The sequence below is a fragment of the Euleptes europaea genome, chromosome 11 (assembly GCF_029931775.1).
Source record: "Euleptes europaea isolate rEulEur1 chromosome 11, rEulEur1.hap1, whole genome shotgun sequence".
Taxonomy (NCBI): Eukaryota; Metazoa; Chordata; class Lepidosauria; order Squamata; family Sphaerodactylidae; genus Euleptes; species Euleptes europaea.
The window spans coordinates 29,537,438-29,559,426 of NC_079322.1; the positions used below are offsets into that span (position 1 = coordinate 29,537,438).

At 44.5% G+C, this 21,989-nt stretch overlaps 1 protein-coding gene across 1 annotated transcript; it reads right to left on the reverse strand.

Moving 5' to 3' along the window:
• Positions 1 to 422: 422 nt before the first annotated feature.
• Positions 423 to 20,108, reverse strand: LOC130484161 (prostatic acid phosphatase-like). The gene is made up of 10 exons (XM_056857064.1): positions 19,980 to 20,108; positions 19,412 to 19,507; positions 15,660 to 15,746; positions 14,804 to 14,953; positions 12,962 to 13,060; positions 9,800 to 9,904; positions 5,934 to 6,066; positions 4,735 to 4,817; positions 3,979 to 4,089; positions 423 to 578 (listed from the first exon to the last, which is right to left on the reverse strand). Exons 1-10 carry the CDS (start codon positions 20,106 to 20,108, stop codon positions 423 to 425), a joined length of 1,149 nt encoding a protein of 382 aa, XP_056713042.1.
• Between the last annotated feature and the right edge of the window lie 1,881 nt (positions 20,109 to 21,989).

The following is a 21,989-nucleotide window of genomic DNA, read 5'->3' on the forward strand; positions in this document are numbered from 1 at the left end:
TGGAGGGGGAAGACCCCTTCCGGATCCATTAAATTGGACCCTGAACCAATCTTCACCACAATTGGGGGTCCATGCAAGGATAGTCCCTTGAAGGTACCCTGAGAATTTGGGAATGCCCCCTCAGGAGCTTTGAAAAAAATCCCCACAGACTATAATGGACCCAATTTTTTTTCGGTAAGCCCGGAAATAAAGCTGAAATACCCCTTCACTGGTATGGGTATTTGGCTTATTCCGGGTTTACTGAAAAAAACCTGAACCCACAATTAAAAAAAAATTTTTTTTTTGCACAACCCTAGTGAGTAAGGCCAACCTGGGAATTTTAAGAACATTACTTCTTGTTTATACGTTACTATCACTTCCACTATTATTCCCAGATGACAGACAGATAACACTGTTACTTACCTCACATTTATAATGGCTTCCTACACCTTGCTGCATTCTCCTTGCAAGTCATCCGGTATGACAGGAGCAACCAATTGTTTAAATTTGTCAAGAGGACAAGCTTTTGAACAGCCCGGCAATGTGAGTGGAGTAGGGTCTTTGGCAATGTTGGTCAGATACTTCATCTCAACAGTGTACTGACTGATTTTATGGCATCCAAAAGAAGAAGAGAATTAGGTTATTACCTTCTTTGAGTACCACATAGAAATGAAATGCTGGGCTACATGGGCCTCGCTAGCAATATTTGTTATCTAATATAAATGTTCTGAGATCTCTTGTGATAACCACTGAAACTATAAAAATTACCCTGTGATATCTTCAACCTAAGCAAAAAGATTGTAGAGATTTTATTTATAGATGTCATTTGCTTTTGGGGGAAAATGCCTAGTTGTAAACTTTGAGGTTGTGCCGTCTGACTCTATGAGTACTGACTTACAGCCAAACTACACATTATGTTTTCCCCACAGTCACACTGCAGCTGCGGGGAAAGGCAGCTCCAAAGATGAGTAAATTACTCCTTCCCAGCTGTTTCAGCTTGGGAAAACAGTACAGAGGGAAGGCAGGAGCTCCTCCCCCCCCACCTTGGCCCAATCCAGTCACTAGAATCTTTAAAATGCCTTTCTCTGCTGCTGGTGTGGGGCTGTGGGGAATGCGAGTTGGGTCCAGGCGACCCAAACCCAACTTGTCAAAACACTTAAAGTGCAGCTTGGCCTTTACTAATTTCAGTGGACCCTTCTTATGACGTAAGTGCGCAAAGGATCTTTGCAGTTAGATGCACCTAGATTTTCCGGTTGCAAATTTAATTTATTTAGGCTATAGCAAATGATTACTGTAGTGAAATGATAGAAATACGTGAATGAAGCCTGACAATCCTTGTTGGAGGATGTGAGCCTTCTTTCTTTAGTCAGGCTAAAGGCAACTTATTCGCAATGTATGGACGCAATGTTGTGGGGATGCAGCCTTCGTTATACCCAGGCCTGGTCCCCAGCTCAGCTCCTGGAGGGCATTTCCTCCTGGTCCTTTCCGTTGCCACATATGTCTTCTACGTCCTTACTTCAGGGTCAGGATATGAGTAGGATTGCCAACATGCCTGGAGGAAAAGGTCCTATCTTTTTAATAGAGGTGTAATGTATAGCAATGGGCAGCTGAAGGTTTCTACGGCACAAAAAAGGTAAATAACATCCCAGCATGTCTCTATTAATGGGACAGGCAGCTGGCAACCCTAGGAATGAGGGTGTTCCTCTTCCCCAGCCACGGATGGTTTCGCTTGAAGTTGTCCCCAGACTCCATCAAAAGTCCAGGGATGCCTCCATCTTGCTCCTGGAGAGATCTGTTTCCATAAGGCTGTGCTGCCTTCCGTCCAGCACAGCCTTATGTTAGAAAACTGACCTTTCTCTCATCTCCTCCTTCTTTTGATCCTAATGCTGGGAGCTAGCGTGGTGTAGTGGTTAAGAGCGGTGGTTTGGAGCTGTGGACTCTGATCTGGAGAACCGGGTTTGATTCCCCACTCCTCCACCTGAGAGGTGGAGGCTAATCTGGTGAACTGGATTGGTTTCCCCACTCCTACACACGAAGCCAGCTGGGTGACATTGGGCTAGTCACACTCTCTCAGCCCCACCTACCTCTCAGGGTGTGTTGTGGGGAAGGGAAGGTGAGTGTAAGCCAGTTTGATTCTCCCTTAAGTGGTAGAGAAAGTCGGCATATAAAAACCAACTCTTCTTCTTCTTTCCCTGCCACATATGCTTCCTGTCTCTTTTATCTTACTCCTGAACAGGTTAGTCGTTCAGGAGAAAGTTTCCCCTTTGCTGCCTGGCAACAGCTGGGGGTTTGTTTTGATAGCTCAGCCACTGCTCTTCACGGGGGCCACTACTGCTATCCTTTCCCGTACTTGGAGTGCCATATGATGCCGCACAAGGAGAAGTATGGAGAGCAGTTCACCTAATGCCAAATGAGCTGCACCCAGTCTATTTAACAAGAGGCATGATCCAGCCAAAGGTCAGCCCTTAAAAGGGCAGAGGGTTACTCAGTTAAATAATGACCAATTTACAGGTTACAAAGTCCTCCTGTTAAGTGACAACAGGAGGAGTTTGAATCTGACATTCAGTGGGAGATTTGTGCCTCCTAGATTAACTCATGTCGTTTTCTGCTCATGACCACAGTGCGCATGAAGAAGTGGCTTCAGTCTTCACCACTCCATGTTGTTTTTGTTTCCCCAAACCATCCCAGGAAGCCACTATTGGCTCTACTGCAAAACTCACATGCAATTGTGTAAATAATGTGATATTTCAAACAGAGCCAATAACAGTTTCACAGGACAGCCCGAGGAGAAGAAAGCGGAGGAGACGGTTTTAGCCACTTCTGCCCTCATGCCCTGGTCACGAGGAGAAATAGGCACATGTACATCTAGGAGGCACAACCCTCCCACTTAGGGTTGCCTACCTTCAGGTGGTGGCTGGGGATCTCCCGCTATTACAACTGATTTCCCACCGATAGAAATCAGTTCCCCTGGAGAAAATGGCCACTTTGGCAATTGGACTGAATGGCATTGAAGTCCTTTCCTTCTCCAAACCCTGCCCTCCTCTGACTCCACCCCCAAAATCTCCAGGTATTTCCCAGCCTGGAACTGGCAACCCTACTCCCACTGGCTGTCAGATCCAAAGCTTTCAGATTGTCCCTCAACAAGCATGAGAACTTTGTAATGTGCCAATAGGATTCCCAAATGCCCGCTAATGGAAGGCAATCACCTGCCAATTGGTGCTGCTGCCTGTGGACCCTTAGATGGTCAGCAGAAGAAAGCAGGCCGGAGGAAGAGGGGAAGCAATCTGCATCCCCTGCAGGATGACATCACTTCCAGCTTGATGGGGAAGTTCTGGTAGCACGCTGGGGGGGATGCTCTAGCACTGCTAGAGCGCCCCCCTCCCCACTGCAATGCCAGTACTTCCAAACCAAACTGGAAGTGACGTCAGTGTGCAGGGGGCGCAGATTGCCGCCCCTGAATCTACCTCCCTAAAACTCCTGCCAGTTGCCAGGAGGGACCTGACAATCCTATGTGCCAGACTTTTGTGTGGGGTTCCCTTGTTGGCTCAGGAGCTACATAGGTCGAGTTCAGCGCACACACGGGTGCATGAAGACCTCAACACCTCTGCTTTTTTCTATGTTACAGGATGTACAAATACATCCCCCAAAGTCTAGCAATGCAAGTGTGTGTTCCCTCAATGATCTTGCAGTTCAACCACATGCCCCCACCTGCTGCCCCAGGCAACACAACAGATTGGGATCTTCCTGTGATGGTGTCAGAACGCTATGAAACAATAAATCACAACTGTTGCAGAAGCTGTGAATTATTCCTTTTCTTAATACATTTTATACAGTAAATTTCTACTCAAAAGAAATGCACACATTTCCTTGCAATTTCTTTCAGTGGCTCACAAATTGTAAGAAAAAAATGCAGCCCGCAGACTAGTTTCAGGAGGCATGTGTCTATAGATAAAGGTTTACCCAGGAAAGCATGGTTGCATGTTGCATTTGAGTAAATACTTGCCCATTTGGTTCTTTATAGAGCTCAAAAATGTGGCAGGCAGCATAAGGAGGTAACTTTTTATCATATACATTCAGGGCTGATTGAAGGGCAATTAATGTCATATCATGCTATGAAGAAGAAGAAGAAATTCTCATGAAAGACATTTAAGCTCTAAGGGAGTTCATAACCGACATCACTTCTTAAAGTCTTTTGGGGAGGGTGGGGTAGAAGTGTAATAAAATAAATAAAGTTGCGGTACCATCCTAAGCAGGTCTGTTCAGAATCCTGCTCAGGTCTATTCAATGGAGCTTACTCCCAGGAAAGTTTTCTTCGGTTTCCACTGTTTATTGCTGACAAGGGGATCGACCTTGCAATAATACTCGAAGAAGGCAGGAGCTTAAAGGTGAAGAAATCTATAACCATGTAGATTTAAGATCCTTAGGTTGGTTCTGCCCAGTTTTCATGATCCAAAATTAATGTGCAAAATTAATGTTGTTGTATATTTGTTGTTTTATGCACATCTGTATCTCCTTTCCAAAGAAGCCATATACTTCTGCACACGAAACTTGGGCAATGTGTGTACATTTGTACACATATCCCACATATCTACCATAAAAAGAGTCACACAAACAGACTCTTATAGGCCTTGATTCACACTAAACTTTCTGCACATAATGGGATTGCTCACTTACTACACAACATGAACTCCCTTAACCACAGTAGAGAAAAATGCCCTGACCCTTTAATAGAGGGTTAATGGTATTAATACTCACTGCTGAATACATCATCATTTTTTTGTAGTCGGGTTTGCTAGCTGCGTTTGCCAACTCTTCCAAAACAGCTTTCACAAGGAGACCTGGATGGACATAAGAAAGAAGATGAATGCTAGAGAAACCAAGACAGAATTCAGAACTTGTTACTGCCATTTATCCTTTACCAATTATGAATGTTTTATTTTTCAGCTAAGGATGACTGAGGTCATTTATGCATGGGTACTGTCACCCCTGCCCCCGTATGTCTCAGTTGTTCCTTGGAGTTATGCATGAGTTTTCCCTCCATTAGAGATGACCTCACTGCCAGCCCTCACAAATCCCGGACCTTCCCATTCCTCTGTTAACCCGATTTTCCCCTCTCCCCTGAGCTCAGCCTGGGTGAAATCTCCGTGAATAAAGCAAAGTGCAGGACACACAAGCTTAGTTTCGCTCACAGCCAATTACAAAGCAGCATGTCTAGAGGAGGGGATTCAAATACTTCCTGCTTCCTGGGAGCTCTTTCTGAGCAGAAGAAAGGCTTTTTAAAACTGAGGCTTGGATTCCCCCCCCCCTTTTCAGATTGCTCCATTTTTTGTTTTATGTTCTTAAAATGCTTTTTAATGCGGCAATTGGGTTTGAGGGGAGAAGGGAACTTTTCTCTCACTACAGCCAATTACGAAGCAGCATTTCAAGGGGCGGGGATTCAAATATTTTCTGATTTGAGCTTGGAGACCGTTGGTGCATAGACTCCCAACAGGAAGGTTTGGGTCCAGCGAGCAACGAATCTAAGGTAAAACTTCCATGCGTTATTTGACCTGAGAAGGTCTAATGGTTTTAACGCAAGGAGATACTGAATTCTAACTAAGTAGCCCCAATAGGTTTCTGTATTCTGCAAACAAACCCACACATGTAAAATTGTGTATTAGGCACCAAAGTCAGCATTCTTGGAAGTATAGCTTTTTTAAAAAGCTAATTTCTAGTCCTTATAGCTGTGCTAGACTATGACATGTAAACCTCACCCTTTCACAACAAATTATAGTTTTTTTCTCATAATCAAATAAATCAGAGCACAATCCACACAAATGGAAATATATATATATAACATTTTAAAAACAGTGTTCATTGGGGTATTATTTCAGTAGAAATGTTACATATTCAAGGAGACAAGATGGGGCAAGGAGCATACATGTCAGAGAGAAAGGAGCCTATCAGATACTTGCCTCCTTGTGTTCGTGATTTTTCTTCTCTTTTGGGCTCTCCAAAGACTGAGCTTATGACTATCTCCAGCAGTGATTTAAATTTGTCCAAAGTCGCCTTGTCTGCCCAGGCTGGATTACTTTTTTTATGGATCCCCTAGAGTTAAAAAAGTGTGCTTAATATTCTATATATTAGGTTTGTAAGGCATGTCCTATAGGGTTGCCAACCTCCAGGTACTAGCTGGAGATCTCCTGCTATTACAACAGGTCTGCAGCCGGCAGAGATCAGTTCACCTGGAGAAAATGGCTGCTTTGGCAATTGGACTCTATGGCATTTGAAGTCCCTCTCCTCCCCAAACTCCACCCTTTTAAGGCTCCACCCCCAAAACCTCCCACCAATGGCGAAGAGGGACCTAAGCAACCAGTGAGAGATGTGGAGTGTGGGATTATGTGGTGGGGAATACCTAGAATTGCCAACCTTCAGGTAATAGCAGAAGATCTCCTGCTATTAGAACTGATCTCCAGCTGATCGAGATCAGTTCACCTGGAGAAAATGGGCCCTTTGGCAATTGGGCTCCATGGCATTGAAGTCCCTCCCCTCCCCAAACCCCGCCCTCCTCAGGCTCCGCCCCAAAAACCTCCTGCTGATGGTGAAGAGGGACCAGGCAACCCTAGGAATACCATTCCTGAAGATTACTGATGTCACGTCTGCGTTTACCCTGAAAAGACGCCACGCTGTCAGGGTGGGATGATGGCGATTTTTTTGTTTGCTTATTTTTCTCCCACAACTGCTCAGAGATGGGGGTGGTGGTGACCTGGCCCCACCAGGGGCTTGGCAGCCCTGCTCCAGCCCCCTTTCCTTTCCAACTATATCTGTTCTGTTGCTTTACAGATTCCCCACCCCGCAACGGGCTGGAACAACTGTCCTAATTATTTGAAACATTTTTTTCTAATGTAAGCTACCCAGGTCACCACGTCACTTCTCCCAGCAGCATCAACTGCTAGACTGGAGCAGGGGCTCATGGCACATAACCTCGTGGCCTTGGGTACCCATGGGATCGTAGCCACAGCCCTCTTTGGATGTTACAGTTGCACATAGTAGGAGCCTGCCATCTGCGTGTCTCAAGAGCATGTGTGACCCTCAATCCTCCTATTATGCTGTGTTGTCTGAAGAGGACAACACAGAGATTTGGTATGGTATACAGCAGTGGTTCCCAAAGTGGGCAGTACCACCCCCTGGGGGGCGGTGGGATTACCTAGGGGGGCACTAAGAGGCAAGGGGGCAGCAGGGGGCGTGCCAGAGGTGGGCCCCTTCAACTAATTTACAACCGATCAAGCTATGGCACCACGCTGGCAAATTTGGTGGAAACTATCAGAATTTTTTTCCAGACTTTGAAGAGCTGGTAGCACTGGATCAAGCACTGGATAGTGGAAACTATCAGAATTTTTTTCCAGACTTTGAAGAGCTGGTAGCACTGGATCAAGTTAATCAGTCTTGTTGCATAAATTTCAACTAAAAAGTTTTAATTTGATTTTGAACAGATGTGCAATTAAATGTTACTGATTTGAAATTTTATTGTTCTTTAGTGAGTCATGCAAACCCCTATTTTGAACAATGCTTTTTATAGGATAGGGTAGGGGGCGCTGGGGTTGAGTTTGTGGAACCAAGGGGGCTGTGGGAACCACTGGTATACAGCCTTTGTACATGCTACATGAAACCTTGATTTTTCAGTGTTCTGATTTGCATATAATGAAGGTACAAATCTCTGTGCTGCTCCTTTCAGACAATATGGCATCTTCTGTACCAGAAGGATCTATGACTGGTTGCCAGTCGCTCAGTATGCCATCATAATGTCCCAAAAGGGCTCATCTGCATGATATAGTGTGAAGCTGTACCACTGGGAGAGGGTACAGGTTTTCAGCAGCTAATATGCCACAATTGTGATGTCTGAATTGGGCCTTAAGAGCAATTTGCACATTATGCTAACAGTGCGGGTGCCACCATAGTCCCAAACTATATAAATATCTCTCCACATAATGAGCTGTTTATACCAACTGTTGTCTCCCCAGTGCTAGTGTTGCCAACCTCCAGGTACTAGCTGGAGATCTCCTGCTATTACAACTGATCTCCAGCTGATAGAGTTCAGTTCACCTGGAGAAAATGGCCACTTTGGCAATTGGACTCTATGGCATTGACGTTCCTCCCCTCCCCAAACCCCGCCCTCCTCAGGCTGCACTCCAAAAACCTCCTGCCAGTGGCAAAGACCTGGCAACTCTACCTAATGCCCACATGGATCATTATAACCAGGTCCAAAGAACCCTTCATTTGGTAATGAGTTTGCAGGCATGATCATAATAGGAATTACCTTCAAGAGAACACTATTAGACTTGGGCTGTTCTTTTGAATTCTCATAACTTACAATTGGTTGTAGCCACACATAAGTTCAGTGAGCTGTAGGCAGTCACAGCAAAGCAGGAGTGCAAGTGCTCCACCATACCGACAGACTGGTCGGTTATTAGGGGTGGAGCCTGAGGAGGGCAGGGTTTGGAGAGGGGAGGGACTTCAAGGGGGTATAATGCCATAGAGTCCGCCTTCAAAAGTTTTCTCCAGGGGCGAAAACGCATGGTCGCTTTATCCTCCTTTAATCCCTGTTTTAGCCAGGATCGAACGCACATTAGGCGAAACTCATGCGCTCGATCCTGGCTGAATCCTGGCTGAAACAGAGATTAAAGGAGGATAAAGCGACCATGCGTTTTCGCCCCAGGCGAACTGATCTCTGTCACGTGGGGATCAGTTGTAACAGCGGGAGATCTTCAGCCACCATCTGGAGGTTGGCAACTCGATCAGTTATTGGCTTATGATGCAGTGTGGAGACATTACTTGAAGTCAGTCCCTGGCATGAAGCCCTCTGCCTCTTGGAGTTTCTCCTCTTCCTCCCTGTTGCCTGATACCATCCTACTGTGGAGACTGGCACAGAAAGAGAGGGCATCTGCATTGCTCCTTGCCACTGCTACCTGATGACTTGCATGCCCACCCTTTCCCTCAGGCCCCAATGCTGCCTGTGGAATAACAGGTTGTGGTGTGAATGAGAAAGATGAGAAACAATCACTGTCTGCCCATTCAACCTCAAGCGGTGCTGTGGTAGGTGTGGCCTGTCCCACTCCTCGTGTTTTAAGGGCATCTTGTTCACAAGAGACCCCATTAAAATATGGAGCTCGCACCAAATTTGTTCCCTTCATCATTATGGGAGATGTACATGTTACCCATTGTTTTGTGATTTTTTATTTTTTGGGGGTCAAATGTAGCTGTTGGGACTGCTTTTTCAAGGGGAGAATGGTTGGAGAAGAAGGGATATTTAGTGCTTTCCTCCTCTATAATTTTCCAACTGGGAAAAGGCCCTGCCAAGCTGCCTTTTTCTCAGCTGGAGAAAATGTGTGGGTACTCAATGGGGCTAAAAGCAGGAAAAGAAGAGGAGTTAGTTTTTATATGCCGATTTTTCTCTACCTTTTAAGGAGAAGCAAACCGGCTTACAATCTCCTTCCCTTCCTCTCCCCACAACAGACACCTTGTGAGGTAGATGGGGCTGAGAGAGCTTGAACAGAACTGTGACTAGCCCAAGGTCACCCTGCTGGCTTCATGTGGAGGAGTGAGGAGACCAACCTGGATTAGAGTCCACCACTCATGTGGAGGAGTGGGAATCAAACCCAGTTCTCCAGATTAGAGTCCGCCACTCTTAACCACTATACCACACTGGCAGAGGAGAAGGTTCCGAGGGTCTCTTTTTATGGAAGCTGGATATACTATAAAAGGTTTTTTGCCGTCAAGACACATCTGAATTATGGTGACCCCTGGTGGGGTTTTCAAGAATATAATAGTTAATTAAATTTACCTGAACAAGTAAGGCATCATATATATTCCAGAGTATTTGACCTTTTGGATCCAGAAGAGCTTTCACATCATATCCAGTTTTAGGTGCTATTTGAGCTAAGAAAGGCTGAAAGATTAAAAAAAAAATAATCAATGCCCTATGAATACAAATCAGCATACAGGATAGACTCTCTCCCTGCACTGAGTGACATGAAATATATTATAGTAAAGATAAATATAGTCCCCTGACCCATGGGGTGACGTCACATCCCAATGTTTACTGGGCAGACTATGTCGATGGGGTGGTTTGCCATTGCCTTCCCCAGTCGTCTACACTTTACCTCCAGCAAGCTGGGTACTCATTTTAAAGACCTCGGAAGGGTGGAAGGCTGAGTCAACTTTGAGCCAGCTACCTGAAACCGACTTCTGTCGGGATCAAATTTAGGTCGTGAGGAGAGCTTTTAACTGCAGAACAGCAGCTTACCATTCTGCACCATGGGGCTCTATATTATAGTAAATGTTAATAAATGCATTCAACCTTGGTATTTACTGGCAATTTCAGAGCATCCCAAGATCCACCTCCTTGGCAAACAGCCCAGTATTTTATTCTTGTTTCTATCATCTACCAGTGTCAATATACCATCCCTTTGTTTCAAAGCAAGCTTCAAAGCGCATGCAATTTGAAAATGTCTTCAGTTTGGTCAAAGAAAACTTTGCCTCCTAGGTGTCTGTCCAGCACAGACCGTCCCTCCAGTTGGGGATCAATAAAGTGGGGTTGTGTTGTCCAGGCCCGTGAACGCACTAGCCACTTACGTCGCAAGTTACACTCGTCCAGTACGCAAGTATCCAAAACGCCTTTAAATTCCTGTTCCCACCGCGCCTCCTTTCTCCGCTGCATTTGATAATCCCCAGACCGGCACGCATGCCCAGTCGGCGCTCCAAGCAAGGACGGCGATTGGTGCAGCGTTAGTAAGGGAGGCGGGGGGAGTGCAGGGATTGGCTGGCAGCAGGAAGTGGGCTGGCAGCAGGAAGTGGATTTAATGCTCATTGCATGTTCCCACTGTAAGGCTCCGGATGAGGAAGACGCTTTTTTTTTTTTTACTTCGCCGTATAAGCGGATCCTCTTACTGCGGAGAAATTGTGCTCTGATGACGCTTTGGAAATCCGTCGGTTGAAAGTGGGAACATGCAAGGAAAGCCCGCAGAAGTCGGCGCCGCAAACGCCCAGAGCGGACATGGCCCAGGTGTCTACCCCCCTAAAAAAAGCAGGAAGGATCAGCAGCCTCAGCCATTAATGACATGGTTGGTACAGCCCAAGAATGTCCAAGTTTTCCTGGTGAACAGTCCAGTTTCCTTCCAATTGCATTTACTGGCACATACTGACATTCACGAAGATGGGTTACATAATAGGTTAGAGAGCTGAGCTTCTTTCACATCTACTATTGCACATGAACACATGAAGCCGCCTTATACTGAATCAGACCCTTGGTCTATCAAAGTCATTATTGTCTACTCAGACTGGCAGCGGCCCTCCAGGGTCTCAGACTCTTAGGGGTTGCTAACATTATCTTCAAGCTATTCCCCTTCTCCTCACATTACCAAGTTTTGTTCTGTCCTATAAACAGTACACAGATTAGGAAGAGCAGCAGAAATGAAGTTGTCAGCTCAGCAGCACAGAGAAAAATCTTATGAAATCAAAACATTTTTTTAAAAAAATAACAGAGAAGCTCATATGAGAAGTGGGATACATTTAAATTTAGGAATGGACATATATAGAAAAATTATTGAATGGAAAGAGGGAAAATGGGTTTTAAGAAGTAGAGAAGAACTTAACATGAAGGATTGGTTTTTGTATTATAGACTAAAAGATATATTTAACAAAGATAATCAGCTTGGATTTAATAACAATAAATCTGAATTGGAAAAAATATTAATAAAAGGAAATAAAGGACTGATAGGAAGAATGTATAAATTATTAATTGAAACTAACTTAGAACAAGAAAGAATTAAACCAGTTATGATAAAATGGATGAAGGAGTTAGGATTTAATATTGAATTGGAAATATGGGAAAATTTATGGAAGAGAGAATTTAAATTCACAATAACCAATGAAATTAGAGAAAACCGATATAAAATGTTTTATAGATGGCATATAACCCCTGTGATGATTTCTAAAATGAATAAAGGAGATACGGATTTATGTTGGAAATGTGGAAAGGAAAGAGGTACATACATGCATGTATGGTGGTTATATAAAAAAATTAAAAGTTTTTGGAAAAAAGTACTTAGGGAAACTAACAATTTGATTAATGGTGGAGTAAAAAGGAAGCCTGTTTTCAGTTTATTGGAAATTCCACAAAAAAATATGAGTAATAGTGATAGGGTTATTTGCCAAAAATTTTGCTGCTGCAAGAATTGTGATAGCTAAAGTTTGGAAGCAAGTGAATAAACCTTCAATTGCTGACTGGAGAGAAAAATTATGGATGTATATGAGGATGGCCAAACTAACGGAATTCCTACACGGAAAGGACATGGAAGAATTTAAAAAAACATGGTCAAAGGCCGCCACATATTGGGATAAACTGGCAAAAATGGATTTTACTATTTTACTTAGCGAGTTATAGAAACTAGTTTTAATATTTTTATATTATATTGTTAATAAGTATTTCATTATAAAAACTGTTTAGACACTTCTTCGGAAGTCGGGTGATGGGTCACTTTTTTAAGGTGGGTGGAGGGCGAAGAGGTATCTTTTTGGATTTTATGATTTCGTAATCATGACTGTAATAATTAGTATATAAAGATACTCCTTTGTATTTTCTTTTTGTATTTTTTATATTAATTTTACTGTATTTGTTTATTTTGTTTTGTGTTATAAAAATTAATAAAAATCTATTATTAAAAAACATTTTTTAAAAGAAATAACAGAGATATTTTCATAATCTTTTCTGAGTCTTCCAGGGGAAGCTACTCTGCAGCATCTGGCAAACTACCAGTAGCATGAGATTGTGAGAACCCCTGCACAGTAAATTGTATTAATAATAAAACAACCTCGGGGAAATGTCATAATGTTATTTGGGAGGAAACAGTTTTATGATCTCTGGAGCTGTAAAAGTCACTTCAAAGAATGGAACAAGGCTGCTTGTCAGATAATTCACTGAAAATGCTTTCTTTCTTTGTCCTACCATATAGTTTTTCAGTTGGAGCTTGAATGCACCTGAATCCATGGTTTCCTTCAGAAGTTTATAAAATCGTGGACATTCAAGGTTCGGATAGGACAATAGCTGAAACAAAAAAATAATACAATGCATTAAGTAGAAAAGCTCCTGGTACTGTGGTCTGGCTCTAATCTATTCAGCTTGTTTACAGCCATGTTGATCCAAAGGTAAATGCTAGAAAGCCAAGGACATTATCCATGCAGTACTTTTTATTAGGACCAACCCAATTAGGATGTATGACACTGTACAAACTTTCGAGTTCCTCAGAAATCTTTATCAGGCTAGATGTTCCTACTAGGATGAAGTCCTCTTTGTACATTTTACTTATTTTGCAGTACACCCAAGGTTTTTCTAATGAACATTAATGTTATCAAAACTGCAGCATCCATGGTGTTTGTTCTCAAAACAATCCTGTGACTAGCATCAAACCCTGATTCTAAATCGAGGAGGCCTGGGTCAGGGATGTCACATGAACACATGAAGATGCCTTACTGAATCAGACCCTTGGTCCATCAAAGTCAGTATTGTCTACCCAGACCATCAGTGGCTCTCCAGGGTCTCAGGTAGAGGTCTTTCACATCACCTACTTGCCTAGTCCCTTTAACTGGAGATGCCAGGGATTGAACCTGGGCCCTTCTGCATGCCAAGAAGATGCTCTACAAACTGAGCCACAGCCCCCTCCCCCCAGTACCAGCTCCCAGCTCTTGATGGGGTCCAACTGATACCAGCTCCCTCTGTTAAAGAGTTTGGAGATGACTCTGGATTCTTCCCTTTCTTTGGAGGCCCAGGTCACAAATACTACTAAGACGGCATTTTTCCATCTTTGCCAAGGCCAGCAGCTGACTCCCTACTGTCTTGCTCTGACCTGGTCCTGCTCTGACCTGATCCATGCAGTGGTCACCTCCAGATTAGACTAACTCACACAACACTGGGCTACCCTTGAGATAAGGGTTCTCAGGTCCCTCTTCGCAACCGGTGGGAGATTTTGGTGGCGGAGCCTGAAGAGGGCGGGGTTTGGGGAGGGGAGGGACTTCAATGCTATAGAGTTCAATTGCCAAAGCGGCCATTTTTCTCCAGGTGAACTGATCTCTATTGGCTGGAGATCAGTTGAATTAGCAGGAGATCTGCTACTACCTGGCAGTTGGCAGCTATACTTGAGATTGCTCTGGAAATTACAACTTGTCCAGAATGCAGTGGCACAGGTCCTTACAGGGACCTCATGGATATACAACATATAAAACAAGGGCTCCGTCAGCTGCACTGGCTCCAGATTGAGTACCGAATCAAGTTCAAGGTGTTGGTACTTACCTTTAAATCCCTAAATGGTCTAGGCCCCTCATATCTGCGGGACCGCCTTTCCCAATACAACCCCAAAGAGCCTTACTCTCAACTGGAAACAATCTCCTGGTGACCCCTGGCCCAAAAATCTGGGTGTCCTCAACCAGGGCCAGGGCTTTTGTACATCCACACCCCATGGTCCTCAGCATAGCCTTTTTTGGTGGTAAAAGAGAACCCCTCCTTCCTTTTTAACCAGCAGAAAATCTGCTTGTCTTTGTGTTTGATTCTGTCTACATGGTTGCTCCAGCAACTACTGTTACTCTTCCTCTTCTGAGGGGCAGGAGAGGGAGGAAGATGGTTTCAGTCCCCATTTCATACCTTCTTCTGCAAGTTCTCTTGCAAGCTACACAGTTATGCATTTTTTTATATTCTAGCTACCCAAGCAAAGTTTTGCTGGGTGAGAAAGATTTCCTCTCAGATGTCTGAATGTCTGAAAAGCTGAGCTTAAAAAAGAATCATATGCTTTCTTACCCGATCCTTACGAGGCACAGTATGAACTGGAATAGGCTGCCAAGTAATGCGATGGCTCCATATTTGGCTCCCAGTGGGAGGATAAAGGCCAGCTAGGGTGGTTTGAGCACTCATAATAGTTCGATCAACATCTGTGCTTATTACATAAATCTGGAGAGGCAAAACATGAGTAGATCAGAACAGTGCTGACTTTTGTACCTATGGACCAAACACCAGGCAGAACGCAGAGTGGGGTGGACGTGAAGCCCAATAAAATCTTTTGTTGGGGTCAGTTTGTGGACGAGATGGGTGGAGGTAGTAGTTGAAGAACACTGCAATCTTATGCAGAGCGTGGGGCTCCCAGAGCATGTCTGGATGAAAAGATCAAAGAAGACACATGGGGGACACAAGGACTTTGTAATGGTGCCACTGGAGAGAATGACCTATCTGTCTCTAGTGACTACCCTCCTTAGAACTGAAAGGCGAATACAGAGAGGGCTTCTGAGTACGAGTCTAATGAATTAATAAATACCTATGAGAACAGCCGGGTCTCAGGCTGCAGAGGGCTTTAAAGGTGACGTCCAACCATTAACCATTTGAATTGTCCCTCAAAGCAAGTTACCAACCATTTTAGATTATTTATCCCTAGTAGGATAACGTTCCCCAAGAATTTACACCAGTCAATCAGCAATTTCACCCTCTCCTTTTTGCACATCAGGATCTTCCAAACAGTCACATTGACCACTAGTTGGTCACTACAAGTACAGATTTTGCATGTTCATCTGTTGGGAAGGCTGATGCATTCATGGAGATACCTTAACTTTGATAACAATATTCGTATAAATGTTGTTGCTGGGTGAACAATTCCTTTACTCACTTCCTTTCGTTTGTATTCAGTGGCTAACAATTTTCCATATTGCTTCCGTAAGTATCGCCCAAGTTTATGCTGCTGCTTCATTCCTTCCTGCGGGAACAATAACATGGGTTATAGCCTTAATTTATTTTATGGCCCCAGTTTCTACGTTTTGAAGAAACCGTTTCAAAGTAGGGAAAGTACTTTGCATATCATATGATAACAGTGTTGATTGCAAAACTGGAAAATCATTGACTCGTGAAAGAGTAGAGCTTAGAATTTTTGCCCAGTTTGTTTCACAGTTGTGGTAGGACAGCATCTATAGCCAGCATGGTGTATTGTTTAGAGTGTAGGACTAGGATCTGAGAGACCCAGGTTTCAAATCCCTACTCTGCAATGAAGGCTTGCTAGGTGACCTTTGGCCAGTCATATACTCTAACCCTAACCTACCTCATAGGGTTGTTCTGAGAATAAAATGGAGCAAAGGAAAACAATCCAAGCCTCTTTGGGTTCCCATTGGGGAGAAAGGCAGAGTATAAATCACATTTTAAAAATAAAAATACATATAGAGAAGTCTAGATTTTGGCACAATCTTCAAGATCGGCTGCAAGAGAAATTGGACTGTTTTGATAAGTGTATTCTGCTGTAACTCTGAATAATCCAATTACTGTTTACCGCTGTGCAAATACTCTGTTATCATTTATTGCCATTTCTGTAGAAGTGATTGGTGATGCCATGGTGCCCTTTTCATTTACAGGGGCCATCCAGATGCTTCTGATTCTGATTTCAGTGTTTGGAGGATGCCACAGAGAGAAACCTTTCTTTTGTTTACAACTGAGTACATCCACACTAAGGTTTGCCTCTGGTTTGGCATCCAAACTGGAGTGGGATTTTTGGAACCTCTACATGATGTCATCCCCTGATCATCCAATTCCTGGGTTTCCCCCTGCTTTAGTATGATCCTTCCCATTCCTGGTTTGACACAGTATTTTTAGAAAGAGTGCAGTGAAAGCACATTTGCATGCTGTGTGGATAGGAAGGTGTGCAATTTTTATCCGTGTCATATTCTGCCCCGTAGCCACCAGTTTTGGGCTTTTCTCTTAAACTAGCAATTGCTAATCATTATAGTGCACTAATGTTACAATGATCAATTGCCATGATCTACTAAAAAAAGTAAAGGTCCCCTGTGCAAGCTCTGGGTCATTCCTGATCCATGGGGTGACATTACATTGCGACCTTTACTAGGCAGACTTTGTTTACGGGGTGGTTTGCCAGTGCCTTCCCCATTCGTCTCCCCTTTACCCCCAGCAAGATGGGTACTCATTTTATCGACCTCGGAAGGATGGAAAGCTGAGTCGACCTTGAGCCGGCTCCCTGAAACCGACTTCTGTTGGGATCGAACTCGGGTTGTGAGCAGAGCTTGGACTGCAGTACTGCAGCTTACCACTCTGTGCCACGGGGCTCTTAGGTCTACTAGGGTCCTCTGAATTCCCAGCATCCATCTCTGTTTTCCTTTCAGTGATCGCACCCCCTATAACTCTACAATTAAATGTATTACCATCTACATTACTGTATGGAAGATTTAATAAAGATCCATATCTGGATAGGGTCTGCCCATGTGGCAGGCCCTCCTTAAGTGTTCGCTCTACGATAGGGGCCGATCTAATCTCATAGACCTGTTACTTGCTGTTAGGAAATGGTTACCTACCAAATCTAAGGTGTCCCACCTTATGACCACACAGGATCCAATAATTATTGACTCAGTGGCAAGCTTTTTTCAGCTCATAATTAGAGAATGTGATTGTTACTCTGCACCCTATAAGGGTTAAGTCAGGATTGAATAACCAAGTAACCAATTAAGTGGGATTCGCACGTTCTGATAAAAATGATTTTATAGCAAATTTTATTGTATGATATCTGCATGCCCTTGTACCATGATTTTACTGTAAACTTCACTGTATGATTTCCCTTTTAATGCCAACCAAGGCTTTCGTATTCGTAGACCTCTACAGTTAAAAGGGCTAGAGATTATTTTAAAAAATGAAAGCTGGGACTACTGAGGAGTTAGTAAATCATGACGAGAGACTGTTATAAGATTATGGCACTCTAGCAATCGCCAACTTTTTTTTAAAAAAAGCTCAAAACAGCCCTCTCGTGGTGGTGGTGGGGATGTCAGCCATGGGGAATGAGGTGAGGAAAGAGTGGCCAAAACATTGTGTAGGAAAGAGTAAGAGTCCACTAACACAAACTTTCTGGCAGGGTGAGCTTTCGTGAGCCACAGCTCACTTCTTCAGATACAGCTAGAATGCAGTCTCTCTTTCTAATCTCCCTTTGAAATCCCTGTGTAAGATTTCAAAGGGAGATTAGAAAGAGAGACTGCTGAATTATAACTAATAATGAAGCTCAAGACCATGCATTCTCTGGGACTTAATAGAGATCTGGGATCCCTGTCTCATTACCAATGCTGATTTCTCCACCCCTACTACCCCTCTGCATATCACACCTAATCCAATCACGCCTGCTAATGTCATTGACTTGCTTTTGACATTTACATTGCCATTGTGTGTCTAATTCACTCGTCTCTGCTTAAGGACAGATGGAATCACATTCTAGCTGTATCTGAAGAATTGAGCTGTGGCTTGGGTTGCCAACCTCCATGTTGAATAACCTCCAGGTACTAGCAGGAGATCTCCTGTTATTATAACTGATCTCTAGCTGATAGAGATCAGTTCCCCTGGAGAAAATGGCTGCTTTGGCAATTGGACTCTATGGCATTGAAGTCCCTCCCCTCCCCAAACCCCTCTCTCCTCAGGCTCCGCCCTAAAAACCTCCCACTGGTGGCAAAGAAGGTTGCCAGGTCCCTCTTCGACACTAGCGGGAGGTTTTTTGGGCGGAGCCTGAGGAGGGCATGGTTTGGGGAGGAGAGAGACTTCAATGCCATAGAGTCCAATTGCCAAACAGCCATTTTCTCTAGGGGAACTGATCTATATCGGCTGGAGATCAGTTGCAATAGTAGGAGATCTCCAGCTAGTACCTGGAGGTTGGCAACCCTATTCCCACTGGTGGAAAAGGAAGCACGGGGGTCCCCTTTGACCTGCAAAAATTCTGTGCTGAGGATCACGGGACCTATAAGGACAAAACCCGTGTAGGATGGCAGCTGTAGTGAGGATGGGAATTGGGTGGCACTGAGCGCTGAGTTTCTGGATTCAACCCATTAATTCTTGCAGCCCAGGCAGCAATTTTTTAATTAAAGTAACACTATGGCAGCAAAAGCCCTGACCTGGATGGCCCAGGCTAGCCTGATCTCATCAGATCTCAGAAGCTAAGCAGGGTCAGCCCTGGTTAGTATTTGGATGGGAGACCACCAAAGAATACCAGGGTTGCTGTGCAGAGGAAGGCACTGGCAAACCACCTCTGTTGGTCTCTTGCCATGAAAACCCCAAAAGGGGTCACCATAAGTCGGCTGCGACTTGATGGCACTTCACACACACACACACACACATGGCAGCAAAATGTGATGCAAATGACAACTATTTTTTTAAAGATGTATGTTAAAAGAAAGAAAGAAATGCAAGCTTTTTAAAAATAGGAATGTAGAAATGGACTCTCTCAGGAATGCAAACTTGAACAGATGCTGTCTTGACTCCGCTGTATTCCACTGTAACTAAACTGGCATTATTATCAGTGGACCCTCAATTAATAATCATGTAATGGAGTGCCAACACCTTTATAGCGATTAAAATATATTCAGTAATTTTCAAGAGCCAACATCATACCCTGGTGAGTTGTCCATATCCTTGTGGCCAAGCGGATTCTGAGATTTGGTTCGTGGGAAAAGTTGAAATGGGAGTTCTGTCGCCATGTCGGTAAACCTAGTAGAATGGATTGAAGACTGAATTAGCTTTCAGGAACTAAATAAATATAGAGTTGAAGAGCCTCATGCATGTCATATCCCTGTGGAATGATCAATATTCCAAGCTGCTAAAAATAACTAAGTGGGCAATCCTAAACATTCGGTAAAACTGAAGCCCGAATATTGCCGAAACGGCTAATTTCAGGTTTATTTTCGGTTTGGGTATAACGATATGAACAACCCTACAACCCTACTAGCAGCCCTCTGAGTGCAATCCTATGAGCAATAACTCTAGTCTAGGTCCACTGACATCAATGGATGGATAGGATTGTACAGTTAGCATTGCTCAATTATGTTGCAGGGGAAATATTTTCCCTTTGGTGGGTAAACAGAATTTAAGATTATATTGTGGAGAAAGTATAACTTGCAGCTTTATGCATCTATAGAGCAGGGATATTGTCAGCAATGCAGTAAAGGAGGCTTGTACTTACCGTCACCACAAACTTCAGTTCCCTCCCTGTGCCTGTGGCTCTTTGAAGAAGCAGAATGAAGCAGAGGCTAAGGAAGGAGAAACCAAAGCCACTGAGCCTGCGTGCCAGATATGGCACTGACATGAGCATCCTGACAGCAGGACAAAAAATGCTTTTAGGTGAAAGTGGCTCCTGAGGAGCTATTTTATAAAGAACAAAGGGGTGGAGACACCATGCTGCTCACATCTGTCCAGCCTCTTTCTGGTCATGCTTGATATGATGGAGTGCTGGGAACTGGAAAATATATCAGTTGGACAACCCATATGATATTTCAGCAGGCATTTGCCCAAGTCTCATAATGTGACCTGTTGACATGCTGGGCCTACTGGTGACTCCTGATACATGGTTCCTTGCCATTTGGGGCCTGTCAACATATTCTGAACCTGCTGATAATACAATGGAATTGTTATGGAGGGCCTCTCAGTCTACTTTAACCTTGGTTTTCTACATCCAATGTCTCAAATGGTGGAGGGGAAAGATTTGGGAGCAGGATTTGCCACTAACCTCTCCTCAATGGCCATGCAAGTTAAGTTCACTCACCACTGTTGTCTGTCTGTCTTCCTCTCCTCTCCTCCTCTCCTCTCCTCTCCTCTCCTCTCCAGAAGTCATGGTTCCCCGCTTGAAAGGGCTTTTACCATGCAACCACGTGTACCCACTGCAGCCTATAGACCAGGCTTTGGATCAGAACCCCATAAGGCAGCTGGAGCCCCTTTGAATGATCCCCCAGAAAGACACTGCATTTTTATTCAGTCTCTCCCGAGGTCTGGAATTAAAGCCTACAGCAACTTATTCCTGGGAGGAAAGAGGATAGTCAGTGCTCTGAGTAGTTTCCTCTATTTCAAAGGGAAGAAGGACATCAAGTGGCAATTTGCCTGGAAATGTACACATCTACCTACACCCCCTCCTTCCAAATTGATAATTGTGTCTCAGTTAATTGATTTCCTTATAGTCCAAATACACAAAAGGATCTGCCAGATATTTGACTGTGACATGCAAACATATTGATATTTCAGGCTAATACTTTTATTCCTCTTATGTTTTTCCTCCAGAATCCAATCATACCAAGTGGTCACAATATAACTCGGTTTGTTATTCTTTTAGAACAGGGGTCCTCAAACTAAGGCCCGAGGGCCGGATCAGGCCCCCGGAGGGCTTTTGTCCGGCCCGGGGACCAAGGAAGCCAGTCCCCCCTTGCCCCCCTCCCCAGAGCTTTTCTGGGCTTCCTGGCTGTGTACGCACAACTGGAAGCCTCCCTCCCGCCCCAGTCGCCCCCTTCCCTGCTCCCTCTCCAGCCCCAAACCCCTTTCCTGGGCACACAAGGCATCTTGCTGCTTCGCGTGCCGCCCAGTCGCCCCCTTCCCCCTCTCCCTCTCAGGCCCAAAACCTCCTTTCCTGGGTGCGCGAGTCGCCCCCTTCCTGTCCTGGCGTTCCTGTTTTGGCAACAGTTGGCAGCGTTCTCACGGCTCGGGGCTCTCTCTCCTCCTGGGGGTATCCTTGTGGCCTGGAGGTAATTGTAGGGGCCTCTTGGGGGGGAGGGCTGGGCATATCTCCAGGGAGAAGAAAAAGACTTGTGGCCATTTATGCACAGGAGGTTTTGCCTTGGATTTGCCGCTCTCCAGATGCACATTTTCCCCGTCCGAACTCTCAGAACTCAAAAGTAAATTCCCCACCCCACCCCAGGGGAGAGTTTGGAGAATTCGGATGGGGAAAATGTGCATCTGGAGAGCGGCAAATCCAAGGCAAACCCTTCCATGAATAAATGGCCTTGGTTTTTACATGCCAACTTTCTCTACCACTAAAGGGAGACTCAAATTGCCTTACAATCCCCTTCCCATAGCCTCCCACAACAGACTCCCTGTGAGGCAGGTGGGGCTGAGAGAGCGCTAACAGAGCTGTAACTTGCCCAAGGTCAGCCAGCTGGCTTCGTGAGTAGGGGTGGGGAAACCAACCAGGTTCACCAGATTAGCCTCC